Below are 25796 nucleotides of genomic sequence, written 5' to 3' on the forward strand. Positions count from 1 at the left end.
GGCTGTCCCCAGTACAGCGCTGCTGCTGATCGCAGCGCTGTACATGTAAATACACGGCGGTTTCGCCGTGTAACAGTCTTCCGAGCGGCGCTCGCCCACCAAGCAGGAGATGCGCGCGCACCCTGCGCGTGATCTCCTGCAAACTGCTGCCCCAGGACTTAACGCCAATCGGCGTTAGCTGGTCCTGGGGCTGCCGCCGCCGCGTGACGCGGTCGGCAAGCGGTTAAGTCTTAAGTCTTACAGCACAAAGAATAGATCGGATGAGCAGATTAGTGCACACACCCCATCGTATATTTAAGTGAGCTAAATTCTAGGTACACACAGTGCGTTTTTTCGGTCAATTTTCCGTTCAATCGATTTTCGATTCTTTTTTCTGCTCGATTTCTCGCTCTATTCTCTTATCTTTTCTTATCAATTTCCATTCACTTTTATGAAAAATCGACCAGAAAAACTTTTGAAAATAATATCGGACATGACGGAAATTATCTATCGAACCATCTAACACAAAATTGTATGGTGTGTTCCTAGCAGAAAATGACTTTCAGAAACAATTTTTAGATTGCTTGCAGTTTTAAAAATTATAAGCCGCTTTACCCTGTCAGAGCCTAGACATTCTTTTTTTTAAAGCAAGAAGTTTTGAATTAGAATGATGCCTCTCTCTCGCCTTGCAGCGCTGTGTCCCTGGTTCGAATCCCAGCCAGGGCACTATCTGCAAAGAGTTTGTATGTTCTCTCCGTGATTGCGTGGGTTTCCTCTGGGCACTCCCGTTTCCTCCCACATTCCAAAAACACGGATAAGTTAATTGGCTCTCCTTAAAATTGGCCCTAGACTACAGTACTTACACTACATAATATAGACATATGGCAATGGTAGGGATTAGATTGTGAGCTCCTTTGAGGGACAGTTAGTGATATATATAAGATATATATATATATATATATATATATATATATATATATATATATATATATATATATATATATATATATATATATATATATATATATATACACTGTACAGCGCTGCGTAATATGTCGGCGCTATATAAATACTAAATAATAATAATAAAATGCCATTTATTGGCTAACTTAGAAGAAAAGCAGTTAGCTTATGGCAATAAAGCCTTCGTCAGACTGATTCCTGAATCTTTTTTTTAAAGGTATCAATTTTCTTTTGTTATTCATATTCATTGACAAACCCAATTTAAAATGTATGCAGCTGTTTATTTCTTTTTGGTTTATTGTAGTCAGTAATTTGTATATCATTATGAACATTAAACCGTGCCGATTTGCACAATGTAGTGAACTCTTTTCTGCGTCTTAAATACAGTATAATCTTGTTATGGTAAACTCCAAGGGAACGGGGAAAAGTGGTTTACTTTATCAGAACTTTACTATATCAGAAATTTTCCTAGTGAAAGTAGCCTGTATTGCGCTCCACACGCTACCAGGAGCATCATCGGAGATGACCGGGAGTGTGTACAATCCCATGGGAGGACTGTGACAATATTTTTTATCAGTGATTGCAAAGTGGAAGTGGTCACTCTGCATCTTCTGTTTATGTTCACATTATTCCTCATTTCCCCCAAGCTGCTTGTTTTTACAGTATATCCAGCGCTGGTGCCATTCTTCTTATCTTACAAATGTTATTAGGCATCAACTCACTTGCCTGAAGAGAGCAGCTTACCATGGGTTTCACACTGACATATGACGTATGCACTGCCCACTGTTTACTATATCCAGAGTCAGCGTCACGTAGAGGCCAAAAAAAAAAATAGATTTACTGTAATAGTTTTATTATATCAGAGTTTACTATACCAAGCGTTGCTCCCATAGACTTATAATGGAGATTGGCCTGGACCTGAAGAGGTAGTTTACTATACCCAAATGTGTATGATACCAGAGTTTATTGTAACAAGATTATACTGTAATAGAACGCAAGATTAAGGGCTGTTTCACATTGAAAACTATTTGCTGCGATCCATTTCTGATGGTATGAAAATCTCAAAATGCAAGGACACTGGGGCTATGATGTAAATTGCATGGCTATGTTTCCATTAGTGTTTAATCAAGGAAGGCCTGCACACCTGATGCACAAATTTGCATATATAGCATTTAGGCATAAGTAGACTAGCATGGGTGCTGGATCAAAATTGGACAACAGTCCTGAACTATAGAATCAAAAGTAAAATAACCCGCACACCACGTATGGAATTGATCAAAATTTATATTTCAAAAGAGTAGAGCACAAGGCAAAAGTGACAAGCATATATAGCTGCAGTAGCCAATCAGCATCAAGGGCCACAAACACTGGGATTTCACAAAACATTGTGAATATAACAGGTTCACAAAGGTATAATGAATCACAAGTATACTAAGTACATGAGTCTACCGCAATATGTGCATACAAAGCATATATGATGAGTAGATAGCATACATAATGAATAAGTGGCATACAAATGAACCAAGCTCAAGAGTCCAAAAACCCTATGGGTATTCACAATGTTTTTTGTATAATCCCAGTGTTTGTGGCCCTTGATGCTAATTGGCTACTGCAGCTATATATGCTTGTCACTTTTGCCTTGTGCTCTACTCTTTTGAAATATAAATTTTGATCAATTCCATACGTGGTGTGCGGGTTATTTTACTTTTGATTCTACGTTTCCATTAGTGCAGTGAAAATCAATCCAATATTGTTTGATTGCAAACATCAGTGCTGCTGCCTTTTTTCAGCATTTACTCTTGTGTGGAAAAAAATAGCAGCGCGGGAAAATTGCATAGCAATCAGGGTGCTATGCAATATTCTTGCAATCCAGCAGTTAAAACATTTATATTTTCACCCCTCTGAACGTGTGATAATCAAGTCACAATGTGTGCAGTGAGTACAGATGAAATGGCAATCGCATTGCATTTGCAATTGTGATTTGAAGCATGAAATAGCCCTAAAGGCTTATAGTTGGTTAGTCTGTTATTAGCCTGTTTAGGAAATCTATGCATTTGTCTAATTTTTTTTTTTAAATCATTGATACATATTAGGCTTATTATAAAGATGTATAGACTTGCATATGTATAATTTAGTGAATTATAGTGAGTAACACGCCTTAATTGCTGCAATTACACTTAAAGAGAAACTCCGACCAACAATTGAACTTTATCCCAATCAGTAGCGGATACACCCTTTTTACATGAGAAATCTATTCCTTTACACAAACAGACCATCAGGGGGCGCTGTATGACTGATATTGTGGTGAAACCCCTCCCACGAGTAACTGAGTACCTACTCCTGGCAGTTTCCCGTCTGTGAACTTTGCTGCATTGTGGGAAATAGCTGTTTACAGCTGTTTCCAACTGCCAAAAAAGCATGCAGCAGCTACACCACCTGCCAACAGTAAAATGTCACCATGTAATAAATGTCAGAATGTAAATCAGGGATTTAAAAGATTTTACAATGGGCAAACACTGACTAAATCATTTATACAGTACATAATTATTGTAAAAATGAAGCACTTTTTTATTACATTATTTTTACTGGAGTTCATCTTTAAGTTTGCAGGCTCCTTCAAGGAATGGAGAAAAACGGCAGTCAGCCACAAAAGTAAAATCTCCATCCAATACTGGCAATCTTGGGGTTTCTGATGTTCCTACACTCCCGGTTAGAAGAAAACTAGCGTGGGATGAATGTGAAGATACAGAGGAAACAGAAAAGGTATCACCGTTGATTTTAGAGGGGGATACACCTGTAGAAGAAGAAGCTGAGGACAATGAAGATGGAGACCAGGCTGAGGAAAATACTGAAGAAGAATTCCTAGAACCTGTCAAAGATAATGGACCATTAAGGTATTGTTTAAATAAAGTTACTATTCATCAGATGATAACTGCACTTTTTATTTAAAATGACACTAAAAACTACTGAATGGCTCCTACTAACCTACCACCATCACCATACCCACAGACATCTGCGTGCAGCCATTACAAGAGCCAACATTTGTTTTTTTTTTGTTTACCTCATGCTGCTCCTTCCAGGCTGCACCATGTACTTTAACCACTTCAGCACCACAGGGTTTTTTGCTTAAAAACCAGAGCAATTTTCACATTTCAGCGCTCCTCCCATTCATTCACCAATAACTTTATTGCTACTCATCAGATGTAAATGATCTATATCTTGTTTTTTTTGCCACAAATTATGCTTTGTGAGGGTGATATTTGCTTTTAGTAATTATGTTATTATCTGTGCATTTTAAAGGGAAAAATTAGAAAAAAAAAGAAAAAATACACTATTTCTCCATTTCCATCCACTATAGTTTTCAAATAAACAATGTTACCATAGGTAAAACACACACATTCTATTTGCTAATTTGTCCTGGTTATCTCAACATTTAAATAATGTTCCTAGTACAATGTATGGCGAAAATATATTAGTTTCTGGTTTGTGTTTTTTGTTTTCTCATTGTACTCTATCAGTAATTAAAAGCCCTTTTCTTCATGATTAACAGTAATACACTCTCATGGCATACATATTTTAAAAGCTAAGTCCCTAGGGTAACTATGTATTCTCTTTTCAATGCTGTCACTTTTGTTGTTTTTACAAGTATTTATTTGGGGGTATAGAGTACATGAAAATAACAGTTTTATTGCATTTCATTCAGTTTTCCGGTAAAAAAAAATCACATGACTTATCCTTCAGTTGTCAAACACCACAAAATCTATTCTCTCACTTGTCACGGTTAAAATGATACCCTATATACATAATCAGATAGCTTATTGGGCATACAGCACACTGTTTACCACAAGTACGCCTATCTACTCCCCTGAGCCCCAGGTAAAGTTCTGTGGGGAGTAGATAAGCGTAGCAAGGGTTTCAAAGTGGTTAATTACTGTTTTGCCCTTTACAAAATTCGTAGTGATCCTGGTTCTCTCTGACATAACTGAATACTCTGTAACGCCTCAGTCTCCCAAGTCCAAAGCTGTTATTAAAGTGGTCTGAAAGTCAGTGTTTCTACTTTGCTCTAAAAGATTACTAACAGCTTGAAAGCTACTATCCCAGAATTTTTTTTTAGCAGAACATCACTGAAATCAGGGGCGTAACTAGAAGTCCCTGGGCCCCCCTGCAAAAACCTGAGCAGGCCCCCCTCCCCCCCTGGGGCCCGCTCATGGCCGTTTTGGAGGGGCAGGAGGGGTCGCAGCATGAGAGGAGAGCTTTGCCTATCAGCGCTCTGCGCTCCACTCCTGCAGCTATATAAGGGGCAGCGGCGGCGCCAGCAGCTATAATTACCTCCATTCACCACCGGAGGTCGGCGATCTGCAAGGGCTTCACATTACTTCCTGTTAAAACAGGATGTAATGTGAAGCCCTTGCAAATCGGACGTCCGTGGTAAATGGAGGTGATTATAGCTGCTGCCGCCGCTGCTGCTGACACTTATTTAGATGCAGGAGGGGAGCGCAGAGGGGAGAGCCCGAGGTGAGGGAGGGGGACCTTCCCCCCTCCCCGCTGATAGGCAAAGCTCTCCTCTCATACTGCGACCCCTCCTGCCCCCCCAAAACGGCCATGAACTGGCCCCAGGGGGGCCCCAGGCACCCCCGTGGGGGCAGGGGCGGCTTCCCCTATTGTTACGCAGGTGACTGAAATGGTTAAACAAAGCCGTAACCAGAATGAAATCTCGCTGCACAAGATGATTAGGTGAAGTAGAAAAATCTTTATTCTTTAATCCAACATCAACGTTACAGATAAAATCTCACGCGTATTGGAGCGAGGAATGGCTCCTTAATCATAGCTACAGTTAAACAAAGCACTTTGTCCTGCTGTTCAGCTTTAGGCTCCCTGCACACTGCAAATCCGTTTTGCGATTCCGTTTCCGATTCCGAATTGCAATTCCGATTTTACCTGAATGTAATCAACAGAAAAATGGATCAAAAAACGCAGCATGCAGTAACGATTAAAAATTGGAATCGGATGTAAAAACCGATTAAAAATCAGAAACGCATGCAGTGTGCAGGGAGCCTCAAATCCGCATCCAAACTGGAGATGGTATAGTATCTTTGTTTGCATTCCAATGTTGATACATGTGTGTAAACACCGTGTAACAAGTGAAAAGCAGTTCTCTGTGAAGCTCTCTGTGCTTCAAGCACACAAACCGCTCACAACAGCAAATTAGAAGATGTTAATATATAATAAAAAGCCAATGGCAGGTTTCAGGGCAAGATAAACTACACTTTGGAAACTTGTCGTTTGTAAACAGACAATGTTATTTATGCACAAAAGCAAATATGATAACTATGAGTAATAAAAAGTAGGAAAACACATTTTTATTGAATGTTATGTCAAAAGTTTCAGACCACTTTTTTTTTTTTTTTTTTTTTTTTTTTTTTTTTAAAGAGAATTTTTATTGAAAAGTTTTTAACAGTACAGAGCATACCAACATTCCCAAACCCCTCCTCCCACCACCCTCACACACATTCCCCAGGCCTATCACATGGAATTACATCACATAACCGCAAGCAGCATATAACCAGAATGTGATTATTACAATGGCTTATTTTGAATTGAATTATCCATGACAGGAAACATTGATAGACAGGTCACAATACAATGATGACTTATCAAATTGCATTATAGATATACGTCAGAAACACTAATGGTAATATCAAGGTTAGGAATAACCGACTCTACAACCTCAACTCATGGATCCCATATTTTGTTGCACTTCTTGGCATGGCCTCTAGCCTGATAGGTCAAACAATATAGCGGTAAGTTATGATTTACTAGTGTAATGAAATCATCTAGCATAGGGACCTTTTTCAATTTCCATTTAAGCAGAAGACATTTCCTAGCATAGAAGAAGGCAATCTGTAAAAATATTTTTTTTTTTTACTGTAGGGCATAGACTCAACCATACCCAGCATAGAGGCCTTAAATCCCAAATCTACAGTATATGTTGTTTCATGATTTTGGCCAAAAAAGCAGTGATAGATATCCAATATGCCTGCATAGAAGGACATTCCCGAGCACAGTGACAAAAATCAGCCCCAATATACCTGCATTTGAAGCATTCAGGGCCTACCCCTCTGCCCATTTTGGCCAGCCTAATAGGAGTATAGTATACTTGATGGAACCATTTTATTTGAATCAATTTGTCATTGGCACTAATAACCGTAGGCATAAATGAGGATTCAAAATCTACCCAATCTGAAGATTCTATGTCTGAGGTGCATCTCTGCCACCTTAATTTGCTCTCATCATATCTACTAAAACCAACTTGTTTTAACAATACAGCATAAAATCTAGAGACCTCCTTAGTTTTGTCTTTATTCAGAATCAACAACTCCAATTCGGATGGTTCAATGTGGACCCCTACGAGGCCCCACTGAACCCTAACTGCGTCTCTCAGCTGGAAGTATCTGAATAAGGAGTGTCTAGGCAATCCACATTCCTCACGAAGTTGAGCAAAACTCTTGAAATTACCATTAACAAAAATATGGTTCACATACTTAATCCCATGATCTATCTAAAACCCAACATCCTCCATCTTTAAAAGTTCTGGCAAACAGGGATTTGACCACAGAGGAACACTAGGTGATGTATAGTCAGCTGCCCTTGGGAACAGTTTGGATGATTTTTGATATATATTTTAATAGAAGAGTTACTGTAATTAAGGCCGAGCCCTCTTTATAAGGAGTTTTACCGCTATATATTACGTTGCACAGTGCTTCAAATGAAGATGCTACATCTGCCTGTTTCAGACCACTTTAATTCATGCCTTGCACTGATCATGACCAAAACATCCTGAAACTACTACTGTATCTGTAGGAGGAGTATGCTGCGGATATGCTATAAACAAGTCATTTTTGAATGCATGCTTGACCTTTCAAGGACACCGATGAAAGTTTTCAGTTAATGCATTATGGGGTTAATTTTGGCTGATTTGAACCTGCATGCTTTCAGTGACCTCCTATCTTGAAAAGGCAAAATTGTACTTGGAATAGCACTTTTAGTAGGGCGCAGCTACAATTTCTTTTGTCCATTCACAAAAATTGTGATGCTTCTGGTTCTTCGTAATGTAATTGTAATCTTTTTTTTCCCCTCAATTGACTGCTTGTGGTAAGACCGGATCACCTTATCATAAAAGACTTACGAGTCATTCTACCTAATCAGATCGACAATCTTCCTTATGTTGGTTATATCGGTGCCACAAATTAGCTTTTTTGTGGTTCAGAATGCCAGAGGAAGACACAATGCTTTCTATATTAGACAGACTTCAGATTCCACTTGCAGTACTGTGTGTGTGTGTGTGTGTGTGTGTGTGTGTGTGTGTGTGTGTGTGTGTGTGTGTGTGTGTGTGTGTGTGTGTGTGTTTAATGAGGGATGCTGCTATCACAGTTTGATTTGAAGGGTACCTTAATTTTGCAGGTCTTTTCTAAATAAAAGGTATTTGCATGTTCTTTGATGAAGCATGACTTTGTTTCTGAAATCCTGTTCCACAGGTATTCTCAATGTCTGTCTTGAAGACTTGCTGCCATCCAGGCATTTCAGACAGCTGAAAAGCTGTCATGAATCATACAGTAACATCAATCTGTATAATTTATGCATCATATATTTGATATGTGTATGTAATTAGGTGCTAAATAAACACATCTCTTTTCATGGCTGTTAATTGTTAGTAATTGACGATGTAAAGTTAAGTCAGCATAATCCAAAAAGATGAGATAAAATAAACATTAAATGAATTTAAATAAGTTTAGTGCAACTGGCCTTTTGCCTAAGACCCTATTTAAACTTAAAGGGAAGCTTAAGTCAAATAAAAAAAGATTTTAACTTACCTGGCGCACTCTGATTGCGCTCCTGTGGCTGGGAGCGTTCTGCGCATTTATCGATTTCTGCGTAAGGTTAGACAAGGTAAGTTAAAATCTTTTTTTAATTGACTCAAGATTCCCTTTATTGCATTGCGTTGACTTGCATCACATTGCATCGCGTTGCAGTCCATTTGCCATATACGCAACTTAATGAAATGCATTGCAGCGTAAATAGGGCCTTAAAAAATAGTTGGTTACTTAAACAGTTGTGTAGATAAGCTGACATGTCCTTTGCACGTTTGATTATTCATTTAAATTCACAGTACCTTGTGACAAAGCATTGTACCCAGGCATCACTTTACTGGCATATCTTAATACCACAGCTTCACACATTTTCAGTTGTGATTTGACCATACCACTTGGCCACACACAGTATTTACCATAAAAAGAGTAATTAATTCACTTTTCCTCTTTTGAGACTGCAATAAAAGAAACTAGAGGGCATTCCGCATCGTTCTCACAGTTTCCACCAGGTAGCTTAACAGTAACGTTTTTTTGGCCAGTATCGATGTTAGTGTGTTCATCTCTCAGCACTGTCTTCTTGGAGAAGTAGCAGTGATGTGACTCAGCAGGAAGAGGTGAGCTTAGCATCATCGTAACACGTAGCGGAACAACTCTCTAAACCACAACATTCTGCTAGAATGTCATTAGGATTTTGTAGTTTCTTTTCTTACTTTTGGTTCCAAGTTTCTTGTGGTGCTAGCTCTGTCTTATGGAAATTCTAATGCTGAGCCTTACATATGAAACGTTCCTTAGCATGGAATTGAATCATCATTTAATCATTACAATTGGTTTCCTTAGGCTATGCAGTAATCTCTAGCTAAAGAAATAAGATTGTATTACCATTTAGGTTACGGTGAGAGAGACTTAAAGGAACAAAAAAAACACAATAAAAAGTTCCATTAAAGTACTGTGGAAGGCATAATTTACTTTTTAAAGCAGAACTCCACTGAATATCGCATGGATGAAGATATGTATAGCTTGGAATGGTATACTTGTTTCATTGTAGGGCATTAGTGAATCTTTAGTTTTGACAATTCCAGGCTGTAAACATGCCTGGCATGCTCCTGCAGCTCTACTTCTTGTTACGCCATTGCTTAAACAATGGTATTGAGATAGTTGACTACAAAACCATATCAAGTTCTATGGGCAGTCATCTAACAGCTTCAGCAGAAAAAGTGGCAGCCCCATAGGTAGAAGCAGTATGCTGTATGGATGCAACAGTAGTTACTACTTGTATCATGGTTGTTAATCAGTGCGAGTTAACACTACACACACACACACACAGCCCGGTGTCAATCCTGCATTTCATACGGAACTCAAAACACGAAGTTGGAGGCTCATCCCTTCGTTTTTAATTATTTTACATTCCTTACAAAAGTTTGCGCTATTGTCTGGGATCTACTTGTATGTGCACTTTGCAGTGTAGTGTTACTCTGCTGTACATGAAATGTGAACTTGGCATGAGGTTTGCAATGTTCCCTATATGCTTGGATTCCTGGTGTGGGAATAAAGATTAGTGTCCAGGGAGGCTGGCAGAACTGTGACCTACTGATCCACCACTTAGCTCTAACTGAACACTAGATCCTCTCCATGCAGAATAGCTGATTACAGTGAGATATCAGATCTGTGTGGTTTTGGCACACAAAGTATTGGCTTAGATTGTTGTTGTTTTTTTTTTACCACTAATAGTCTGATGATTAGCAGTTAAATTGATAATGCTACTTACATGCAAGAGGCACCACCTCCCTCAATCTTCTGTCACCTCAACAATCTCCCATGTTTAATTACTTTGACCAGTAGCTATTATGTTTCTCCTCAACTACTGCAGTGGGGCTCCTCTTCTTTGTCTCCCCCTCGATCACTCACTAAATATAGCGCATACTGAGAACTGGTCAAATATCTACACTTGAAAAATTGTCACCTGAAACTATCACAAAAGATTATTTTGAGTAACTTTGTGAAAAATGTCTACAAAGCTTTATAGTTTTTGTGGACATTAGGCTAATCGTAATTAGTGTAACTTCCAGGATTGAACATTAGGGTTAAGTTAAGGGCCAATCTTAATACTAGGTTAAAGCATAATTTTATCCAAATATTCTTTTTTTTATTTTGGATATTGTGTGGAAGGTTTAGCGTTTTTGATAGCCTTCAATTGCAGCCTTTCTTCCTGTAAGTGTGTCCTGCCCTTTGATTCCAGGAGGCTGGTTTTAATTCAGTTGGGCAGATAGGGGTGTTGGTACCCTCCAGCACCAGGAAGTTCAAGGTAATATAAATGGTGTTAAACCGACAGGTTTCTTTTGATTAGCCTGAAGTCAGATGGCAGCCAACAGAAAATTGTAGTTGCAGTTCTAATATTGAACAACAGGTTCTGTCATGCTCTTAAAGAGACCCAAAGACGAATGCAAGTACAGCTTTGATACTTACCCGGGGCTTCCTTTCACCCTATAAACATGTCTAAGTCCCACGTCCTCCTCCCGCAGTCTGCTATTCCGCTGCGGTTGAGCTCCGTTACTATCCTCAGTCGATGCCAGTCAGGATCTACTATGCATGCGCAGACATGCACAGTACAGTAGACGTGGACTGACGTCTCTGAGGCTGGTAACAGAGCTCACTGCGGTTGAACGGCAGACTGCGGGAGGACGGCGTGGGGCTTAGACATCTATATGGGGCGGGAGGAAGCCCCGGGTAATTATCAAAGCTGTACTTGAGTTCATCTCTAGGTCTCTTTTAAGGTGACAGATTTACTGTACTTTATCATGCATGATGACATGACTTATGATGTGTAAAAAAAAAAAAAAAAAAAAAAAAATGTCAAAAGGCTGCCCTTTCCTTCGAGACTTATCACGTAACTAAGCACATTAAGCTCTTTTCCACGATAAATTTGTTGTTTGATCTAGAGCTACATAAACACTACCCATTCTGTTGCCCAGAACCAATGGAGGAGGAAGCCATGCAGTCTACAGATCAGAACAATCTAGCCTGACCATAGTCTAAAAAATTAAGGCATTTGCCCTATATATAGCAAAACCGTATTATTCATGTAATGTCTGGAGGTGGGTGGAACAGCCAATGCTTAATATAAAACCTTGAATTTCCACATTAATGTTTTCTATTGATCAGGTGAGTATGGGTGGTAAGCTAGCCTGGATGTAATTTTCTTGAGATGTCATCTCAAGATTCAACCTGTCCATTTTACTTTTAGTCATGACTTATCTCTTCTACAGAATAAAGCAGCTATTCAGTGGAGGTTCCAGAGTTCCACAGAAATGTAGTCAGTTTTGTGGTGGTTCCCTGGTTCCTCGGGTCAATAGTACCCAAAAAAGGGTGCTATGCGACTTAAAGAGACACTGAAGCGAAAAAAAAGTATGATATGATTTGTATGTGTAGCACAGCTAAGAAATAAAACATTAAGATCAGATACATCAGTGTAATTGTTTCCAGTACAGGAAGAGTTAAGAAACTCCAGTTGTTATCTCTATGCAAAAAAGCCATTAATCTCTACGACTTTCAAAGTCGTGGAGAGGGCTGACTTCTGACTTTTATTATCTCAACTGTAAGTGAGCAGTTTTCTTTTTATCTACCAGAGGAGAGGTCATTAGTTCACAGACTGCTCTGAAAGAATCATTTTGAATGCTGAGTGTTTTTTAATCTGCACATATTAGAGAATGATGCAGTGTTAGAAAACACACTATATACCTGAAAATAAAAATATGAGAATATTTTCTTTGCTGCTAATCTTCTAGTAATTATTCATAGTACACAACCAATTCATTATATCATATTTTTTTTTTCACTTCAGTATCTCTTTAAGTAATCAGAGGCTCTCGAGATAACTGAAGCCACACAGCACCTTTTTTTGGGTACTATTGACCTGAGGAAGCAGGGAATGCCAGCAAAATGCATTGTCTGGCCCTATTTCCCTGCAATAAACTTCCACTGAGTAGTACTGGATGCTATATTCTGCAGGAAAGCCAACCACTGCATCTTCTTTTTAAACATTTTTCAATTATTTTATTTTGGGAGCCTCTATCCTTTAGTTATTATTGTTTAAACCTCTGGTCGGTGGTTGGTTTTAGTAAAATAAAGTTGGTACTTTGACTGTTGCACTATTGGCTCCTGGCAGTTGCCCTTTTTTTTTATGGTCCTTGGAATTCCCTCCTTCAAGCATGCTCATTAATGTTACTTAGGTGCGACTTTGTACACACACACACACACACACACACACACACACACACACACACACACACACACACACACACACACACACACACACACACACACACACACACACACACACACACACACACACACACACACACACACACACACTCTCTCTCTTGCATTTCAAATAGAAAATGGAATGCAGAGGGCTCTGGTAAATGTAAATCAAGGAATGTCTGTTGAAAGAAAACATGTTGATGGAATATTACGCAGATATTTTCCCTGACAAGGTTTGAATGAAACCAGCTGCTGTACAGGGAAGTCGGCATGCAGAAGCATAGACTCTGCAAATGGCTCAGACTCCTCTCCGTAGAAAATCAGACTTTTAGGTAATAGCTTAAATTGGAAATCCCTGTAAAGGTTTGTCACACTTACAGCATAACCACTTACTTATGTAACTCCTATGTTTTATCACTTAGTTCTACTTTTTTGCAAGTGCAGCGAAGAAGTAAAAGTCAGGTTTTTACAATGCATACATAATTAGAAAACAGAGTAGAAAATTAGATGGAGAATAATGGTATAAAGATCCTCAAATTGTACAATTCAAAAACAACTTTATGCACACGTAGTAGACACAAAAGAAAGAGCCTTAGCTTAATGCATTAGCTCAAATTTACATAAAACCTTCATAGTGCTACAGTAAAAACCCTCTATTAAAACCCTTTGTGCAGCACCGTAGCTAAGTCAGTGGTTCTATGATAAGGCCCTATACGGATACATACTGTTTGGATACAAAAACTGTTGACCCTCCCTTGTGAAGGGAAGCAGCTATTGTATGTCTTGTTTTTGCATGTGCTGCAACAGATTGGTGCATGGGCTCTGGCCAGCCAGATTTGGTACATCATTGTTTTGTGTTGACTACTTAATTAAAGGACCACTATCGTGAAAAACTGTAAAATTGTATAATTTCACAAGTCCTCTACAGCAGGGAATGTGCACAGCAAACCAATGCACATAAACAGTACATCCTTTGGCTGGACAGTATTAATGCCTGGTGCACCAATTTTATGAGCCAAACTGAAGGTTCCACTAAGTGACAAGTCTTTAATAATAGTATACTTGCGGCTCCAGTGGATCCTGGTCTGTTTTGTCACTTTGGAGCAGTCTGCTCAGATGCCAAAACAATTGTCCATGAACCCAACATGAGTTGTGAGGCTAGGTACCTAGTGCATGTCACCAATTTCCCCCGTGGTGCCCTCCGTGTTGGCATGGTAGCGTGGGGGATGGTGGCTCCCCCACCCACCTGTTTTGCGTCACTGCTGACATTTTATTTTCAAGGTGTGTTCTTTGCATGAAGATGTCCACTCCTTAAAGAGGGACTTCAGTCTAAACAAACATACTGTCATTAAGTTACATTAGTTATGTTAATTAAAATAGATAGGTAATATAATCTCTTACTCACCCTGTTTTAAAAGAACAGGCAAATGTTTGATTTTATGAGGGCAGCCATCTTTTTGGTTGAAAGGAGGTGACAGGGAGCATGAGACACAGTTCCAACTGTCCTGTGTGCTGATCACCCCTCCCAGTTGCTAGGCAACGTGAATAACAACAGAGGAAATCCCATCATGGTTTGCACAGCATCAGGGGAAAAAAAGCCCGGGCAGTTTTCTTTGATGGTTGGAGCTTAGCTAAAAATGCAGCTAAAAATGATGCTTTGGTAAGAAAAACAAAGTTCTGATGCTGTGAAACTGTTAAAGAGTAACTGTCAGGCTGCAGAAGCTAATTTAAACCTCTAGTCTCCTGTGTTAAACAGTTTAGAAGGAAGCCAAAAAGACATTACTGAAGATAAATATCTATCTTACCTTTGATGTATGCTTATCAGCAAAGCTTAGAGCTAAGCTGGACGCAAGCCGCATAACATACTGCAAAGCATTCTGGGGCCCTCCCCTCGGCTGCTAAGGAGAAGACGGGATCAAGTTTCAGCAGCTTCTAAAACTCAGTCCAGCCACAGCACAGATAAATCTCGGGGCAGCGTACACTGCAGGAGTCCGCTATTGTTCCTAGCCACATGGCTCATTAATATTCACTGCAAACTAGTGTTATTCAGTATGAGCTGTTCTGTGATCAGAAGCAGGCAGGACATGACGACACATTTGGCTTCACAAACATGGAACCTGCCATGAGCTGTCAGGAGCATCATTCTCTGCATATACTATATACAAATTCTGTGAAATCCAAACGTGGACAGTGAAATGCATATGTAATGTAAGTACAGCCAATCTTTAGCTACTGATATATGTGTTTATTTTCTCTGAGACCCTATACCTAACAGCTCCTCTTTAAAGAAACACCAAGCCTTTTCAGTTCTGCTGAGTAGATTTTTAGTCCGGAGGTTCACTTAAACTTATCATCAACACCAAAAACATATGTGGTTTGGATAATACACAGTCCACTTGGATCTTTCCTTTTATTTTTATGATTAATACCATTTTACACTAAGTTGAATCGGATTAATTGGCACTAAATACTGTATGCAATAGTTTAGGATCAAGGCCAGGTACTTCATATCAGATCCATCTTGCTGGTTCACCTTCCTAGACAACATTGAAGTCAAGGTATCTTTAGCTCACTTTATCTTTGTATCCATAAATCACTGAATGTGAATAGTAGTGGTGAATATGTTGCATTCCCACTTACCTGATGATTATGTGATGTAATTAATTTTCCTTATAGTGAAGGGAAGGAGAGAGGGAGAGACAAGAAGAAACGGGGTCTTGGAGAGTTCATTTACATGGGGCTATTTTTTTTTCCCCTCAAAAGCGTTGTGAAGCAATAGGCACATAGTACAATGCAGGCAATATTGGGGGCCGCAATACGTACAAAGTTCATGAATGGTATAATATCCAGCAAAACGGGTACTTGTTCATGTGAATAAGTACTGCAAAACTGATAAACATTTGCAAGCCTAGGTGGGGTTTATACATGCTAATGTTGGCATTTATCCATATTATGAAATGCTGCAATCCCAATGTTAATCAATGGGGAGTTGAGGGCAATGGGGAGTTGACAGCAATTCATATTATGTGCATTTTATTTTCATTGACGCCCCCATTCCACAACTTCGTATATCACACACATTCTGTCTATTTTTAAATTTTGCTAATGGGAAAAATGCAAACGTGTTTTACCATACAAACTTGCCTTGTGCCCATAAAAATGTGCCAAAGAAAAAAATACCTGCTCAAATGTAAACTGTTAATATTTGTCTTCCATTTTACTTTCCTCTTTCTAAAACTTCAATTATTGTCCTCCTCTATTGGTACTTGTAATGCCAACATTATTTTGCTCCAACAAAAAGTGTCCTTTTAATGTTCTCCACTTTTATGAGGTTCACATTTCATAGTGACCTATTATAGCAGGGGTAGGGAACCTATGGCTTGGGAGCCGGATTTGGCTCTTTTGATGGCTACATCTGGCTCACATACAAATCAATAGGGGTTGATTAACTAAGCTACACTGATCAAGCAGTGCAGCTTAGTGTGGCAGCGCAAGTAACATTTTCTGCATATGGAGTGTGCTGCGCTATGGGTGACTGAACTTCCTAGACTCCTTTTTAGAGAGAGTGCAGAAAAAGAGTGCAGAAAGGTAAAAGGTTCCCCTCCAATACACACAATCCCCTTATTTCAGCTGATGAGGAAAATTCATTTAGTCTAGCCTGTTGTCACCTTTGTTTTTAGTCAGTTTATCTGACGACAGATGCCCTTTGCTAACCTATAAGAATGTCCAGTTAGTTTAAGTGATACATTTTAGTCATATGCCAAAATGCCAAAAGTTTTGACGTTTAAAAATTAGCAATATTCACATTTTTTGGATTGTGTACCTCTGTTCCACTTCTTGTTGTGACACAATTTATATTGCTGTACTAGCAAACCTAAACCCGTTTAAAAACGGGCTCAAGGTCTGTGTTTCTCGCCGCACGCCTGGCCGCCCCCTCACCCACCGCACACCCGACCACCCTCTCACACGGCGGACACCCGGCCGCCCACTTACACGCCACCCGCTCAGCTCCCAGGCCCTGTCCTCCTGTCTCTGTGAGGCTGGGTCAGTGCTGCGCACATGCAGAGTAGCAAAAAGCACGGACCCAGCTACACAGGGACAGTGTGACGCAGGGACACAGGGGTTTTATTATACAGGATTGACTGCATACATTTGTCAATATAACAAGAAAACTTAATACAATCTGTTGTAAAAAAAAAAAAGCGGTAAAGGCTTGAAAATCATTCAAAAAGTCTGCAGTTCTACTTCCAGTGTATCTGCTCAAATCTGTCTGGCCAAATAGCGTTCCTCTTTTGCTGTTTTCTTATTTTATTTCATAAATACGCAAGCAATATTTAATAAACTGCCATATTTTCCAACAAATTAACCTTATCAGGAGCTCCTGTAATCTGAAATTTAACAAATGTGGACAGCTGCGGAACCTGTACCAACTACTTAACATGTCTGCTGTAGGCTTGTGACTTTTTATATGAACAGAGTAACAAAAAGTAGTTTGATCTCCTTTTAACCGATGTGTTTAATTTCTGACCATGTAAGCAAACTGAAACTTTTGTTAAGACAAGCATTCATGTAATTACTCAGGCAACAGAACATGCATCAAAAGTCAAACCACTAGCAATGATTCCAGTATGCTGACACTGTCACTACTCAAACTAAAGGTTTCCTGCCTGTGGGAGATGTGGCACTTTTTTTTTTTTTTCTTTTTTTTTATGGCTATGGGTACATATGGTTAAAGAGAACCAGAGACGAACGACCAAATAGATCTATACATACATGGGGTTTCCTCCAGCCCCATCCCCATGGATCGCTCCCACGCCGCTCTCCTCCGCTGCTTCTATCGCCGGTACCGGGTCCCGTCACTTGGGCCAGTCGATGTAAGCGCAGTGCGCTCCCTCCGTATTGTGCAGGCGCTTGCGTAAAGCAGGCGCCGGTGAGACGGAGGGAGTCCCTGTGGATGCGTACATCTGGCCGCGTCCAGCGGAAGTGACGGGACACGGTACCGGCGATAGAGGCAGCGGAGGATGGCGGCGTGGGAGCGATCCATGCTGATGGGGCTAGAGGAAGCCTCAGGTATGTATAAAATCTCTTTTCATTTTCCGTCTCTGGTTCCCTTTAAAGGCAAGTTGTAAATGCTATGCTGTTGAGCTCCTTCTGGAAGGCCACTGCTGCAATACTATGAAAAACAGGGTTCTTAATTTTTTCTTTAACACTTTTGGGAGTGTGGACTTTGGACTCTATTCCCTCACAGACTTTTTATACATGGTAGCCAGCAGGCATTTGATGGACTGTGGGTGTCTTTGGCGCTTATCTACTGCGAGTTGCTGGTCCTTGTTAAACACGAATTGTATTATATGGATACCTTTTGCATGAAGAGCTTGAAGTTTTGCATTATACATCTGTGTGTGCTGATCTTTCTGCTATACAAATAGTTGAGTGCCACCTGGTGCTCTGGTGGCTGGACCTCAACTACGACTAGGGAAGTACGGCTGGGTATTTCTACTTGACTATTATTTCCAAAACACTGGGAGTAATTTATTAAAAGGTCTCAATCACAAAATAAAACATAAAATTCAGATTGAAGGTCCATGCACACTGGACCCTTTTTGCATACAATCACTTCTAAGGTATTTGTATGGACTCGGCGGTCACATACACCTTATAGATATCACCTCACTTTAGGTAAGTAGGAGTGGCCCGTTCTCCTTCCTGACCAAGGTTTTGGCAAACGCCATCATCAGGGATATAAGGACAGGCTGAATGGGCTAATATATACCATAAATCATAAGTGTACCTGTTGATAGTAAGTACATGGAGTGAAGACTGCCATAGGGAGTCATTGGGTTCCTGTAATTGGCCTGGCAGTACCACCTTACCGCTGAAAACTTCCAGCTATTGGATCGGCCTATTCTCAGCTGTGATAGGTGGTGAGAGGTCAGCTGATCCAAACAGCCACATCAGCTGACCTCAAAGGAATGACGTCAGGTTATAATCTAATTAACCGGCTCAACTTGCCGCTATGAAAGGGGAAAAATGGAGCGCATTGGCTGAATAGAAATCAGGTGATCAGCTCCCCATTGGAAACAATGCTCATGCACTATGGGAGACATTCGCCGCCTAGCACCATGGGAACTGTAGTCTACATACAGCGCGGCATGCGTGTGAAGAAAAAGAGGCACAGCACACCAACATCAAAATCTCATCCCCACATGGTGGTGGGGCATCATGGTTTGGGGCTGCTTTGCTGCGTCAGGGCCTGGACAGTTTGCTATCATTAAAGGAAAAATGAATTCCCAAGTTTATCAAGACATTTTGCAGGAGAACTTAAGGCCATCTGTCCACCAGCTGAAGCTCAGCAGAAGATGGGTGTTGCAACAGGACAACAGCCCAAAGCACAGAAATAAATCAACAACAGAATAGCTTAACCACTTTAGGACCGTGGGCTTTACCCCCCTTAACCCATTCGCGTTCCATCGTTTTCACTTGAGAAATGTTCACCTCCCATTCATTAGCCTATAACTTTATCACTACTTATCACAATGAACTGATCTATATCTTGTTTTTTCCGCCACCAATTAGGCTTTCTTTGGGGGGTACATTTTGCTAAAAGCCACTTTACTGTAAATGCATTTTAACAGGAAGAATAAGAAAAAAACGGAAAAAATCATTATTTCTCAGTTTTCAGCCATTATAGTTTTAAAATAATACATGCCTCCATAATTAAAACTCGCGTATTGTATTTGCCCATATGTCCCGGTTATTACACCGTTAAAATTATGTCCCTATCACAATGTATGGCGACAATATTTTATTTGGAAATAAAGGTGCATTTTTTCCGTTTTGCATCTATCACTATTTACAAGTTTAAAATAAAAAAAAAAAATAGAAATATTTCATCTTTACATTGATATTTAAAAAGTTTAGACCCTTAGGTAAATATTTACATGTTTTTTTTTTTATTGTAATGTTTTTTTTTTTATATTAAACAATTTATTTGGGTATTTTTGGGAGGGTGGGATGTAAACTATAGTTTTATAATGTAATTGTGTGTTTTTAATTTTTTTTACTTTTAGTTGTAGTTTTACTTTTTGGCCACAAGATGGCGGCCATGAGTTTGTTTACATGACGTCACTCTAAGCGTAACACACGCTTTTAGAGTGACGCAGGGGGGAGGCAACGGCCAGAAAAAGCACAGCTTCCGAGAGAAGCTGTCGCTTTTTCAGCGGGGGAGAGGAATCAGTGATCGGGCACCATAGCCCGATACATTGAATCCGTGGCTACCGAATCAGCGGCCGGGAGTGTGCGTGATCGGCCGCGGGAGCGCGCGGTAGCACGCATGGTTCCTGGACGTAGTTTCTACGTCCAGGAACCAAAATAGGTTAAGGACCAGACCCTTTTTTTCCATTCAGACCACTGCAGCTTTCACGGTTTATTGCTCGCTCATACAACCTACCACCTAAATGAATTTTGGCTCCTTTTCTTGTCACTAATAAAGCTTTCTTTTGGTGCTATTTGATTGCTGCTGCGATTTTTACTTTTTATTATATTCATCAAAAAAGACATGAATTTTGTCAAAAAAATGATTTTTTTTAACTTTCTGTGCTGACAATTTTCAAATAAAGTAAAATTTCTGTATACATGCAGCACGAAAAATGTGGACAAACATGTTTTTAATTAAAAAAAAAAACATTCAGCCTATATTGATTGGTTTGGGTAAAAGTTATAGCGTTTACAAACTATGGTGCAAAAAGTGAATTTTCCCATTTTGAAGAATCTATGACTTTTCTGACCACCTGTCATGTTTCATGAGGGGCTAGAATTCCAGGATAGTATAAATACCCCCCAAATGACCCCATTTTGGAAAGAAGACATCCCAAAGTAATCACTGAGAGGCATGGTGAGTTCATAGAAGATTTTATTTTTTGTCACGTTAGCGGAAAATGACACTTTGTGACAAAAAAAAAAAAGTTTCCATTTCTGCTAACTTGCGACAAAAAAAATGGAATCTGCCACGGACTCACTATGCTCCTCTCTGAATACCTTGAAGTGTCTACTTTCCAAAATGGGGTCATTTGTGGGGTGTGTTTACTGTCCTGGAATTTTGGGGGGTGCCTAATTGTAAGCACCCCTGTAAAGCCTAAAGGTGCTCATTGGACTTTGGGCCCCTTAGCGCAGTTAGGCTGCAAAAAAGTGCCACACATGTGGTATTGCCGTACTCAGGAGAAGTAGTATAATGTGTTTTGGGGTGTATTTTTACACATACCCATGCTGGGTGGGAGAAATATCTTTGTAAATGACAATTGTTTGATTTTTTTTTTTACACACAATTGTCCATTTACAGAGATATTTCTCCCACTCAGCATGGGTATGTGTAAAAATACACCCCAAAACACATTATACTACTTCTCCTGAGTACGGCGATACCACATGTGTGGCACTTTTTTGCACCCTAACTGCGCTAAGGGGCCCAAAGTCCAATCCGTACCTTTAGGATTTCACAGGTCATTTTTGTTTCAAGACTACTCCTCACGGTTTAGGGCCCCTAAAATGCAAGGGCAGTATAGGAACCCCACTAATGACCCAATTTTAGAAAGAAGACACCCCAAGGTATTCCGTTAGGAGTGTGGTGAGTTCATAGAAGATTTTATTTTTTGTCACAAGTTAGCGGAAATTGATTTTAATTGGTTTTTTTTTTCACAAAGTGTCATTTTCCGCTAACTTGTGACAAAAAATAAAATCTTCTATGAACTCACCATACTCCTAACGGAATACCTTTGGGTGTCTTCTTTCTAGAATGGGGTCATTTGTGGGGTTCCTATACTGCCCTGGCATTTTAGGGGCCCTAAACCGTGAGGAGTAGTCTTGAAACCAAATGTCGCAAAATGACCTGTGAAATCCTAAAGGTACTCATTGGACTTTGGGCCCCTTAGTGCACCTAGGGTGTAAAAAAGTGCCACACATGTGGTATTGCCATACTCAGGAGAAGTAGTATAATGTGTTTTGTGGTGTATTTTTACACATACCTATGCTGGGTGGGAGAAATATCTCTGTAAATGACAATTGTTTGATTTTTTTTTACACACAATTGTCCATTTACAGAGAGATTTCTCCCACCCAGCATGGGTATGTGTAAAAATAAACCCCAAAACTCATTATACTACTTTTCCTGAGTACAGCGATACCACATGTGTGACACTTTTTTGCAGCCTAGGTGCGCTAAGGGGCCCAACGTCCTAATCACAGGTCATTTTGAGGCATTTGTTTTCTAGACTACTCCTCACGGTTTAAGGCCCCTAAAATGCCAGGGCAGTATAGGAACCCCACAAGTGACCCCATTTTAGAAAGAAGACACCCCAAGGTATTCCGTTAGGTGTATGGCGAGTTCATAGAAGATTTTATTTTTTGTCACAAGTTAGTGATAAATGACACTTTGTGAAAAAAAAACAATAAAAATCAATTTCCGCTAACTTTTGACAAAAAAAATAAAATCTTCTATGAACTCGTCATACACCTAACATAATACCTTGGGGTGTCTTTTTTCTAAAATGGGGTCACTTGTGGGGTTCCTATACCGCCCTGGCATTTTACGGGCCCAAAACCGTGAGTAGTCTGGAAACCAAATGTCTCAAACTGACTGTTCAGGGGTATAAGCATCTGCAAATTTTGATGACAGGTGGTCCATGAGGGGGCAAATTTTGTGGAACCGGTCATAAGCAGGGTGGCCTTTTAGATGACAGGTTGTATTGGGCCTGATCTGATGGATAGGAGTGCTAGGGGGGTGACAGGAGGTGATTGATGGGTGTCTCAGGGGGTGGTTAGAGGGGAAAATAGATGCAATCAATGCACTGGGGAGGTGATCGGAAGGGTGTCTGAGGGGGATCTGAGGGTTTGGCCGAGTGATCAGGAGCCCACACGTGGCAAATTAGGGCCTGATCTGATGGGTAGGTGTGCTAGGGGGTGACAGGAGGTGATTGATGGGTGTCTCAAGGTGTGAGTAGAGGGGGGAATAGATGCAAGCAATGCACTGGCGAGGTGATCAGGGCTGGGGTCTGAGTGCGTTCTGAGGGTGTGGGCGGGTGATTGAGTGCCCTAGGGGCATATAGGGGTCTAATCTGATGGGTAGCAGTGACAGGGGGTGATTGATGGGTAATTAGTGGGTGTTTAGGGTAGAGAACAGATGTAAACAATGCACTTGGGAGGTGATCTGAAGTCGGATCTGCGGGCGATCTATTGGTGTGGGTGGGTGATCAGATTGCCCGCAAGGGGCAGGTTAGGGGTTGATTGATGGGTGGCAGTGACAGGGGGTGATGGGTGGCAGTGACAGGGGGTGATTGATGGGTGATTGACAGGTGATTCAGTGGGTTATTACAGGGAAGGACAGATGTAAATAATGCACTGGCGAATTGATAAGGGGGGGGGGGGGTCTGAGGGCATTCTGAGCATGTAGGGGGGTGATTGGGTGCCCGCAAGGGGCAGATTAGGGTCTGATCTGATGGGTAACAGTGACAGGTGGTGATAGGGGGTGATTGATGGGTAATTAGTGGGTGTTTAGGGTAGAGAACAGATGTAAACAATGCACTTGGGAGGTGATCTGACGTCAGATCTGCGGGCGGTCAATTGGTGTGGTGGGTGGATGATCAGATTGCCCGCAAGGGGCAGGTTAGGGGCTGATTGATGGGTGGCAGTGACAGGGGGTGATTGACAGGTTATCAGTGGGTTATTACAGGGGGGATAGAGGCATACAGTACACAGGGGGGGGGGGGGGTCTGGGGAGAATCTGAGGGGTGGGGGGTGATCAGGAGGGAGCAGGGGGCAGTTTAGGAATTTAAAAAAATAGTGTCGACAGATAGTGACAGGGAGTGATTGATGGGTGATTGGGGGGGGGGGGTGATTGGGTGCAAACAGGGGTCTGGGGGGTGGGCAGGGGGGGGGTCTGAGGGGTGCTGTGGGCGATCAGGGGGCGGGGGGGGGGACCACCAGGGCAGGAGGCAGCCTGTATAGTTGGCTTTGTATACATTGCAAAGCCTATTATACTCACAGATCGGCAGAGATTTCTATTCCTCGGCCCGCCGGCGCTGCTAAGTGGCCGGCGAGCTGGAGGCTAAATCCCCGGCCATCGATCCCCGGCGGAGGATCGCGTCACGCCCATGCCTGTACAAGGATCGCCGCCTCTGTGCATGCGGCGGTCCTTGCGGGATCCACTTTCCGGCCGCTCCTGTGCAGTGGGCGGTTGGGAAGTGGTTAAACAGAAGAAAATACGCCTTCTGGAGTGGCCCAGTCAGAGTCCTAACCTCAGCCCAATTGAGGTGCTGTAGCATGACCTCAAGAAAGCGATTTACACCAGACATTCCAAAAATATTGCTGAACTGGAATAGCTCTGTAAAGAGGAATGGTCAAAATTTACTCCTGACCTTTGTGCACATCTGATCTGTAACTACAGGAAATGTTTGGGTGAAGTTATTGCTGCCAAAGGAAGTTCAACCAGTTATTTAATCCAAAGGTTCACATACTTTTTCCACCTGCACTGTGAATGTTTACATAGTGTGTTCAATAAAAACATGGAAACCTTTAATTATTTGTGTGGTATAAGGTAAAGTAGAAGATCAGATCACAGTGTATGACCAATGTGTGCAGAAATCCATGTAATTCCAAAGTGACAGGCAGCCTACAGGGCCAATCAAAGTGCAGGAATCTCGTACTTTGAAGCTACTGGACCCACCGGGCTCCGGGCGCGTTCAGTGTAGCGCTTGTTAAGAGTAACGAAGCGCCCTTTACAAAATCTAAGCACAGTGTATTTTCACTGCGTACGCTATGGCAGCATAGAATGCGCAGGGGATTAGAACACTCTCTGCACTCATAAAGCTGCATTGCTGTAGTAGTGCAGCTTAGTGAATCAAGCCATTAGTGTTGTGTGTTTCTTCCAAACAACTCAACTTTGGTTTCATCTGTCCACAGAATATTTTGCCAGTACTGCTGTGGAACATCCAGGTGCTCTTTTACAAACTTTAAACATGCAGCAATGTTTTTTTTGGACAGCAGTGGCTTCCTCTGTGGTATCCTCCCACGAGCTCCATTCTTGTTTAGTGTTTTATGTATCATAGATTCACTAACAGTGATGTTAGGATATGCCAAAGACTTTTGTAAGTCTTTAGCTGACAATCTAGGATTATTCTTCACCTCATTAAACATACTGTGCTGTGCTCTTGCAGTCATCTTTACAGTACGGCCACACCTAGGGAGAGTAGCAGCAGTGCTGAACTTTCTCCATAATAGACAATTTGTCTTACCGTGGAGTGATGAACAACAAGGCTTTTGGAGATACTTTTATAACCCATTCCAGCTTTATGCAAGTCAACAATTGTTAGTCATAGGTTTTTTGAAAGCTCTTTTGTGTGAGGCATCATTCACATCAGGCAATACTTCTTGGGAAAAGCAAAACTAAAACTGGTGTGTGTTTTTGTTTATAGGATAGGTCAGCTGTAATCAACACCTCCAATATCACCTCATTGATTGGACCCCAGCTGCCTCACACCTCACTCCAATTAGCTCTTGGAGATGTCATTAGTCTAGGGGTTCACATACCGTTTCCAGCTGCATTGTGCATGTTTACATGGTGTGTTCAATAAAAACATGGAAACATTACTGATCTGTGTGGTATTAGTTTAAGCAGACTGTGATTGTCTATTGTTGTGACTTAGATGAAGATCAGATCACATTTTATGACCAATTTGT

The 25796-nt window shown here is 40.9% G+C and overlaps 1 protein-coding gene across 4 annotated transcripts in view; it reads left to right on the forward strand.

Moving 5' to 3' along the window:
* Positions 1–25796, forward strand: part of MDM1 (Mdm1 nuclear protein) — a 95150-nt gene that overhangs the window by 37955 nt on the left and 31399 nt on the right. For all 4 annotated transcript variants that reach the window (XM_068276717.1, XM_068276715.1, XM_068276716.1 and 1 more), the window contains one exon: positions 3546–3836. In XM_068276717.1, coding sequence (XP_068132818.1) covers positions 3546–3836 — 291 coding nt within the window. The remainder of the gene's footprint in view (positions 1–3545; positions 3837–25796) is intronic.

The sequence above is a fragment of the Hyperolius riggenbachi genome, chromosome 3 (assembly GCF_040937935.1).
Source record: "Hyperolius riggenbachi isolate aHypRig1 chromosome 3, aHypRig1.pri, whole genome shotgun sequence".
Lineage (NCBI taxonomy): Eukaryota > Metazoa > Chordata > Amphibia > Anura > Hyperoliidae > Hyperolius > Hyperolius riggenbachi.